The sequence below is a fragment of the Raphanus sativus genome, unplaced genomic scaffold (genome assembly GCF_000801105.2).
Source record: "Raphanus sativus cultivar WK10039 unplaced genomic scaffold, ASM80110v3 Scaffold0251, whole genome shotgun sequence".
In the NCBI taxonomy this organism is placed as follows: Eukaryota; Viridiplantae; Streptophyta; class Magnoliopsida; order Brassicales; family Brassicaceae; genus Raphanus; species Raphanus sativus.
In genome coordinates this window covers 40168-49765 of record NW_026615571.1, presented here as the reverse complement: position 1 = coordinate 49765, position 9598 = coordinate 40168, and the positions used below count along the sequence as shown (strand labels likewise).

The following is a 9598-nucleotide window of genomic DNA, read 5'->3' as shown; positions in this document are numbered from 1 at the left end:
AATATTATGATTGATTCTTCAATTTTTCATAATAAATAAAATTTGAGATGTTAAATTTTCTTAAATCCAGTGAATTCAAAGATTATTTAACACCAAATCTAGATAAAAACCAATGAATTTCATGACAGTGATTCCATTGATGGTGAAGGTTTAGTAATTTTTTTATGTTTGAATTTCTTGCGAATCATAGTTAGAATACATGTATTACCATATATATTTATAGAAATGTGATAAAGGTAAAAAATGTTAACGCTAATTACTATTTGTTAAGATACTTATTTGATAATCGAGTTAAGTAATATATGTGGCACGTTAAACAAATCAATAACATAATAGTTTAATATTAGTGACTAATCTAATATATTATTTATACTATGATAGATATGTTAGCTACTAAAATTAAAATTAACAGGTAAAATGACAAAGTTAACATGTAATAATCATTATTGTAGGTTGTTAATAATTAATGTATCATTTAAAAAAATAGAGTAACAGTTAACATAAATATTAGCTGTTATTTCTCAATGTAACACATATAATAAAAATACATATTAACATAGATAAAACATTTTTTTTACACGGTAACATAGATATCAGCTACAAATATTATTATTGATTAATTACTAATACTAAACTATAGATATTATTATTATGTTATTGATTTGCTTAATACGCTACAGATAACACTTAACTCGATATGTTAGCCACTAAAATTTAAATTAACAGGTAAAACGGCAAAGTTAACATGCAACAATCATTATTGTACGCTATTAATAATTAATGTATCATTTAAAAAATAGAGTAACTGTTAACATAAATATTAGCTGTTATTTCTAATGTAACACATATAATAAAATACATATTAACATAGATATAATATGTTTTTACACGGTAACATAGATATTAACTGTTAATTCTCATGTTGTTTTCCACCAAAACATAAATTATATTTGAATGTAAAATTTGATTATCAGTTATTTATCAATGTAACAAGTTAAACTTTATTATTATGTTCTTGACAATTTTATAATGAAGATTTAAAAATTATTTTTTCTAAATCAGTTGATATCAAATTCAAATTAGTTACTTGGTTTATTTTTCTAATGTTTTGTTTTTTTAGGAACAATAGAAGAATTAAATCAATTAGATTATTTGGTAGATAAAGACATGGTCATAGACCATTAGACTGACATTTTACATATAGGTTTCAGATGAGCTGACATAGCTATTGGCCAGAGATAGACATACAGGAGGGGTAAAATCGTCATAAAAATATTAATATCAACTCATGGGTATGAAGCTAATTAGAGTCTCTATTATGTGTATAGAAGCCAATTATTTCTTAACCAAACATATATATCTACAATTTCCACTACCATAAAAATCATGATTACATGTACGTATACATATCATATTATGTAGTTGTCGATTGAATTGACAATTGCCTTTAGTGGATATTAATATGTAGCTGATACTATATGCTACATGGACTTTAACCGATCTTAAACCGGGAAAGATCGTAAACTAACCGGCGAAAAATATAGAAAAGCTTGTTAAATTACACCGAAATCAACATCATGCCTAAAGATGAAAACACAAAGTGAAATGTGCATGTTAACAAATTCTATGAGAATCCCTAGATCTTAACAAGATGCCGTAGGGATCAAAAGAAACTGAATGAAAACCAATTCAAACCTGATAAAGAAAGAGCAAACAGCATAACCGGATATTTCATTCATAGTTTAACCGGGGACATTAAAGAATTTTTACGAACAGATAAACAGAAACAGAACAGCTTCTCGTTGCTGCTTCCACTAAGTGATGAACCTTTAAGCCTTTCCAAGGTTGAAGGCAAAGGTATCACATAGTGAAAGGAGCAAAAAGAAGCTTAGAGCAAAGACAAGCTTTTCCCCTATATCTATCTTTCTATCTATCTACACAACACACACACACACCCCCCTTCCTACATTGTCTGATATTATATAAACAAAAGACTGTTTTTTTTTTTTTGGAGTTTGTTTCTAGATAGTACCAGCCTGCCCGGTACCTTTTCTAAGGTACTTGGCCTTGTAGAAGTTTACCCTCTTAGGAGCAATGATCTCTGTTGCTCCCAACACACACTTGTGGTAAGAGAAATCTTCTGTTGTCCCATCTGTTCTCACCACCTCAAAGCAACGAGCATTCCCATGCTTAGAATTAGCCACCTGCAAAGACAAAACCAGGTCAGTATCTTTTAATGTTAAAAAAGCTTTTTCTTATGATGAGTTACCTTAATTCCTTGGAAGCCAGGTCCTATCTTCTCATCTCTGTTGGGGTGGAAGAGAAGAGCCATCATCAGAAGTCTCCCATCCCTCTCATTCAACGGAGCATCGATCTCATAACTAACAAAACAAAAGCCAAAAAAAAAAAAGGATGATTAATCTTTACTGTTCTTGTAGCAAAAAGAATTGAAAACCAAGAAAGGCTGTTATGTTCCCTTACTTGTAGAGAATGCGTTTCAGTGACCGAGAAAGCTTTTCGATGTCGTCCCATGTAAATATCATTCTGAGCTGCGACCTTGTGAGTCCTTTCCCATCAAGTGTTTTGACTGCTTTCGAGAGAGCGGTGTCGAGCGAGGGGAATGACTGGACCGTGAACTTGTCTGATTTGAGCAAGGAGCTTGTTGCACGCACAGCCTTTCTCTTTGGAAGTGTCGCTGTTTTACTCAGAAAGTCATACACGTCTACCGGTGTGCTACTAAACCCATGATTCTGATAAAACATATGGAGACACTAAATAAATAAGAACCATTACAAGAACTTGTGATTAAACATAATGTAAACGAAGTAGTTGTTACCTTTGGGGAGATGATTATTTCGAACTGATCTCCAGTCCCAAAAGAAGGAACTTTGCCCCAAGCTAATGCGTCAATAGATCCTTGAAGCTCGTCTGTGACACCTTCCTTAGCAGCTTTGAGAAAGCATTGACTTGGGCTCTGTAGATATTTAAAGAAACCAATTTCAAAACCGGAAAAAAAAAAGATAAGTTGGTAAGGTTTAGGTTACACAATACCGAGAAGCACGCTTGAGTAAAAGGTGCAGGAGTGGACTCAGCTTGCCTTTGCTTACTCCAACCTTTGGGGTTTAATGCCACAAACTCTCCAGTAACTGAGAGGCAATCAGCTACAAGAAGCAGATGTTCCCGCAGCATAGCCTTACCGGTATCCGACACTGCAGACTCCAAATCCTGCGCCATTATAACCAAAAGAAAGTCTTTTAGACATTTTAGAAGCAGCGAAAGACCAGAGTCTACTCTACTCTACAAACTGTATAAAGGAAACTAACCGCTAGGAAGATGCTCCGACCAGCGTCTATTCCATAAACCGAGCAGCATTGTCGGATATTATCAGGATGGCTTCTTGTCCAATCGATCATATCCATTATGGGAAGACATGTTTCAAGAAGAGCGCTCCAAATGTTCTTTTTGCCACGAACTCCATGCATAGTAACCTTCAACAAAAGCTCACCCTCCATATGTTTCTTCGGCGCTTTTGGTCTGTCAACCCATAAGATCTCCACCTTTTTAATATCTCGGTAGCCTGCAAGAACACAACTAGTTAATAATAATAACAGAACAAGAACTGTCCTTGTTATTAAGATTACCTTTGACAGGAGAGTCTAGAAGAAAAGGGATCAAGACAAGTCGAATCGCCTCAAGTTCCAAAGAATCCTGCGTGGAGGCTTCAACAACAGTAACTGTGATGCATAGTCTATCACCATCCATTGACTTATCATCCCAAGAGCAGTGGTTCCTAATCAACAACACATAAATGTAAAACAGGTTAGTATCATCTTTAGATGCAATGATGCCAAAATGGTAAAACCTTTTGAGGATGTATCTTACGTGCTTTGGATTTCTAAATCAATTACATCAAGCTTCAGTTCTTTCTTCCTGTTCGCATACTGTTTGTTTAATGAAGAGACAACAGATTCAAGGTCTAGTTGTTTCTGCTTCAGTACTTTCTGTAGATTTGCAAAAGAGGTAACACACATTAGAATAGAATGTTTTTTCCATATATTATATAGACATGTAGGTGGGTTTGTATCTGTATGAGTTTTGTACCTTGGAGATGTGAAAATGGCAAACCCACGAGCTCATAGGCATCTTTGTGTTACTCCTCGGAGAGAATCTATTAACCAAAGATTATAAAAAATTTAGTAGAAGCCATTGAAAGAAAGAGTTTTAGAAAAACGTTACTAACATTATCATTGATGTTGAAACAATCTCTGAGAAACACAGTTTCTCCAAGTGGTTCTTGATGTCCAATGCCCCGTATTCAAACCCATGCTTCTTCTTAGAAAGTGTTTCAGACAAGTACAAAGACATTGTCTGTTCTTTTAGACCTTTCTTGGACCCACACTCTAACACATTCTGCAGAAGAAGAAGAAGAACACAAAGTGTGAATATGATTTATAAATAAAAAAAAACATCAAGAAGAAAAGAGAGCGAACCTTAAGATTCAGAAGAGGAGAAGTTTCAAGAAGGCTAATGGGTTGATCTAACGCACTGTAAGCAGCCTCGGTGAGAGCACAAGCAGAAAGTGATCCAACTGCTTCACCTGTTATGTCTTCATCAGCAGTCTCATAACGAAACTGAACTAAATGGTTGCCGAAAGAGTTTCTCACTGTCCCGTCATAAGCAGCGTATATGTCTCTCATAAAGAACATCAGCTTCCTGTTAAGCGCCCCCGGGATATCAGCATTACCGCTGAAGGAGCTGTCACGGCTTGTCACGGAGTGAACAAAAGACTCCAAAGGATTCAGACCAGTTAGAAACGAGTTCTCGATGACACAAAACGGGACAAATGACTCATGAGCGGTTTCATCTTGTCTCTCTGCGCCACGAAGCGGGCTGTTGGGGTCGTTCCATGAGGCACAAGTGAGCTTACGTGGAAACCCAAAGGACAACGCAACTGAGGAGTTTTGTAGACCAACGCACATACTGTGCTGAGCAAGCTTCCCCATGTTTCCTTTGCTACCAGCTTTGGACATGATCAGAAACGAGTTTGATTGGTCTCCGTATCTATAAGCCAGAGCCTGAACATCTCTGTACGCATCTTTAAATGCACTAACCGCAAGTTTGCTTAGCGTTGCTGACCTCTGTCTATCGTAGCAGAAGCGGTCCAAATCTGCAACAGATCTTCCTCCTCTTCTACAATACCAGCGAGGAAGTCTCTATAAGACTCGACCATAAGCTGCTGCTTGTTGCAGACCTGTTCAGCTTCTTGCAATCCGTACTTTATCTCCTCTGTCAAGTTTCTCCGAGCCTGTGGATTAGAGGCCAAGTACAAATCCGCTAAAGAAACACTCAGTCCTCGATTCAGTTGAGAGAACATTTCTTGACCAGAGTACATGATATCTAGCACTTTCTCTTTATGATCCTTGAGCAAACCCTGGATGAAGTTTCCTTCACCGTCACGCAACCACGCAGACCCATCAGAGGAAGACAAAAGCTCTCCGTTGCTAATAACCACATCGTTCAGAGGGTAAGTGTAGTCAAACCCTGGAGGGAAAAGCATCCCAAACAGCTGCATTCCTGTCCATTGAGGCTCCCTGCTCGTAGGAGAAGCTTTGATAATAGCAGGCGGAGGAAGCTCAAAGGGGCAGTACATCTGCAGCTGCTGCATCTGAGCTCGATTCAGAAAACAGTTTGTCTCCACGTTAACCAGATAAGCTGCTGTCAAGCTGTCTTGTCCTAGGGAAAGCAAGTTACGACCGTTCTGTCTGTTAACAAGCTGCTTGTCCAAAGCCACAAGCTCGTCGAGCTCAACCTTGGCTTGTATCGACTGAGGAACGTAGCCGTGAAGACAATCCCCATCAAAGTCACCACGGAACGGCAAACAGCAGATAGGGTTCAAGGAGACAACGGAAGTAGTAGGGAGGAGTTTAACCGACATTGCAATAAGCGAATGCTGATGAATGGAAGGCGGTCTGTTCATCAGCACAGTGTCTCCATCTTTTAACGTCCGTAGGATGCTGTCTCCAGTCTGAAGATCATCGATGACTCTGATAGCCACTAAGTTACCTCCCCTTCTCACGTGTGTCTCTCCTCTCTCCAGCAGCTTGTGGAAACAGGAAGTGACGAGCCGTTCTCTGTTCCAGTCGTTGAGATTCTCTGACACTTGAAGCCTCTCAGAGATCCTCCGAGGTATACCGATCTCGTTAAGCTTGAGAGAAGGGTCACCTACAACTACTGTTCTGAACGTATGGTCACTTCTTTTACCAAGCAGCACATCTTTCATGAATCTTAGACCGCACAGTTTTGGAGTGTCTGACTTCTTCTGGTAAGGATTTGCAGATTCTTGACTTGGTGACATGTTTTCTGAAAAGAGCTGTAGCCAAAAAAAAAACAAAGAATGAAGTTACCATCACAGAGGATTACAAGAAAGAAAAGAAGCTTTGAGTTAACTTACTCTGGAATACTGCATGCATTCAATCACACGAGAACTCAGCTCAAGACCATTTCCTTCAAAGCCAGCTAGTTTCTTGTAGATACGAGTCCGTTCATCCTAGAAAAAGAAGTGTAACAAAAACCATACTATATATGAGACGTTATTACATCAAAAAATAAAAAAGAAAACGTTTCAAGATTCTACTTACAAAAACAAGTCGTGCCCCGGTGAATTGATTGACCATTTCGGATACACGATGACCGTTTGGTGTAACTGGGAAAGATGACAGAGGAAGAGAGTCAAACATGGGAATATCCTTCCTGATCAGCCTCTCATCAATCCCACACAACAGTGCATACACCTGCCATAGAAAGAAAAAAAGTGAAAAGTTTCAGACATTTGTTTTGTTCAGACCAAAACAACAAAGTCACTCTTGTATACCTGTGCATGAGTTAGAATCCGCCTGCTTGGTTTCAAACAGCTTTCATCAATGTTAGAGTCTTTAGGCAGAAACTCCCAATAATCTGGAGGTAGTGATGATAGTCCCCGTTTACTGAGCTTGAACAGATTGTCTTCACTAACTTCACACACAATTCCAGATCCCCTAAAGACTTCTTTTGTGGTCACCCGAAACTTCATTAGAGGGTAACCTGTATTTGACTGAAAGATTCAAAAAAAAAGAAAAGAAAACAGTAAGAAGAGACAGCATATAAGGAGAAGTTAGTAGCACAAAAGATTCCTTCTTCTTACAGTGCAGTATCTACATCTCTCAGGCCGGTCTTCACTGCTCTGTACAATGCAAAAGACATTGTTAGCACATTTACTTAGAAGCGTGAAAAGGGTTTGTAATGTAATAATTTTTTTTTTTTTGAACACCTGAGACTGCTTTTTCCGCATGTATTTACATCCAGGGCAGATCTTGTTCAACAATGCAGCTATCTCCTTAAGGAAATACGGGTTGATCACCGGGTACTTGAGGTTAATAACCCCAAAATGACCTAAACAGAAACCATAAAATACACAATCATAAACAAGCTGCAGCATCATGGGCATGGAAACAATATAACAGAAACTGGATGGAGTTAATTAATACCTTCGCAGACTTTCCTGTCTTTGCTGCCACATGATCTGCAAACAGAATCTGGATTGGGGAGGCCTAACCGGGAATCAGTAACCTGATTTGCAGCTTCAACATCCATGACAGCCATGTTCTTCTGTAATAACAAAAAGATACCATTTTACATTTATTTAAGTTTTGCTCACTCACTAACAAAAGAAAAGATGTAACTATAGGGTTATTGAATATTCAGGGCAGCACTTACTCGGTCTTTGTTACTAGAAATGCTAAATCTTATAGATTTGAGAGTCCCCATAGGCACCTCAAGCTCCTCGCATTCCTCCTCCATGTTGCAGAATTACCTACAACGAGATAAATTCATCAGTAAGGCCAAGTGCAGAAGAAAACAATATTTACAGTTCTCACACCAATCAGACAGAAACCAAACAACTCTATCACTTGATCAAGATATACCACTGAGAAACAGACAACTATTTGAGTATGGACAAAACAGTGAGCTAAAATATGTTTCTCCCACTGGCCTATTAAAAACAAGATCGAATTTATTAAAAAAAAAAAAGGTGGCGATTTAATATTTTGGTTCACAGATAGAATCTAGCATGAACCCACACATGTTCAGACAAAAAAAAATTATTTTGTTCACAGAAGACACAGAAAAGAGGTACAAACTTTGAAAACACACATTATCGAAAGTCTACGAACTTTTGGAACACACAAAAAAAAAAAAAAAAAAACGTTTCAAAGAGAAATCTACTACAAAACCCCAGAAAAGGAGAATATATTCCAACCAAATATTGCAGAAAACACACAAACATACCGGAAAAGTTTTAACTTTAACCACACATTAACACTGAAGTAAAAAAAAAAACAGAGCTAAAACCCACTAATCGAGTTTTGAGAAAAAACAAAGAAAGACAAAAAAAAACCCCCATTTTCAAGAAAGCTCACGGAAAACCCTTAAAACACTAGACGATCTCGAAACGAAACAACATGCATAAGCGAAACATGCTTAAATTAAATCTTTCAAAGGTTTCGTAAACGAAATTAGATTTCATATATGAGGATGAGGATGAGGATGGGATCAAAAGAAACAAACTAGTTGAATTCTCGAAAGAGTGATCAACAGAGAGAATCGTAAAGAGGAAAATAAGCAGGATTGGAAGCAATGTAGTCAAATTTTGCTTACTGGTTTTTCGAAATCGGAGGCTAAGACGACGTTTGTGCTCCCCCCCGCCCCAACGAAACGGCAAAAAGAGAGAGAGAGAGAGAGAGAGAGAGAGAGAGAGAGAGAAGCAGAGAACAAATAATCTCTTTCAAAGTCCAATGAGACTTTGGAATGTAAAAAAGAAACGGAAGAAGATGCTATGGAAATACCGAAAGTACCCCTTGACCTTTTTTGTATTTCCTTTTTACTTCCTTCCTCTGTTTATTTATTACTAGATATAAGCCAGTTGCGTTGCAACGGGATTTTTGATGTTTTAATTTAATAAAGAACATAAAGTAATAATAATTTTATTATAATTTTATGATTGATTTGCATATGTTGTGTGAGATTTATTTTATAATTAAAATTTTTACATAAGTTCAAGTTTAAATTTTATTTTATAATCATGATACATAGATGAATTTTATTTATTTATTTAATAGATAGTTTTTATTCATGATTTTTATTAAATAATTTATTATATTTTTGAATTTTATAATTTAATTTTGTTAATATTTTTTTTTAAAGTTGCTTGGTTCTTCAAAGTTGATAAATTAATATGATGGCAATTATATATTTAAAATGTGACATGTTCTAATATATCTCATAATTAAAAGAATATATATTAAGATAATAACCACAACAAAAATTTTTAGAAAGTAATTATTAATATTATTTAATAGTAATGTTCCATTTTTGAAACCCTAACCAAAACATAGTTGCAAAAGATTATTTGATAACAATTTGTTTTCTAATATTGTGACATGTGTTTTAAATATGTAATGATTAAAATATATGTACCATGAAAATAAAATAAACGAAGTTTGAAACAACTAATTTTAAAAATTATTTAATGTTAAAAAACAATTTTAAAATTATTTAATAG

The 9598-nt window shown here is 36.2% G+C and overlaps 1 protein-coding gene and 1 long non-coding RNA gene across 2 annotated transcripts; one reads left to right on the top strand and one right to left on the bottom strand.

Annotated features, from left to right (window-relative positions):
* Positions 1–1517: 1517 nt before the first annotated feature.
* Positions 1518–8832, bottom strand: LOC130501668 (DNA-directed RNA polymerase IV subunit 1-like). The gene is given in 20 exon segments (XM_056996500.1): positions 1518–2204; positions 2270–2381; positions 2482–2750; positions 2837–2974; positions 3052–3225; positions 3324–3577; positions 3642–3790; positions 3883–4001; positions 4102–4168; positions 4241–4410; positions 4491–5179; positions 5182–6370; positions 6452–6547; positions 6639–6791; positions 6872–7090; positions 7181–7219; positions 7307–7428; positions 7524–7644; positions 7753–7849; positions 8695–8832. Coding segments are annotated over 19 exon segments (4347 nt in total). The 5' UTR covers positions 7837–7849; positions 8695–8832; the 3' UTR covers positions 1518–2021.
* Positions 2085–2837, top strand: LOC130501669 (uncharacterized). The gene is made up of 2 exons (XR_008939844.1): positions 2085–2222; positions 2290–2837. It is a non-coding gene; the product is annotated as an uncharacterized LOC130501669 (long non-coding RNA).
* Positions 8833–9598: the final 766 nt, after the last annotated feature.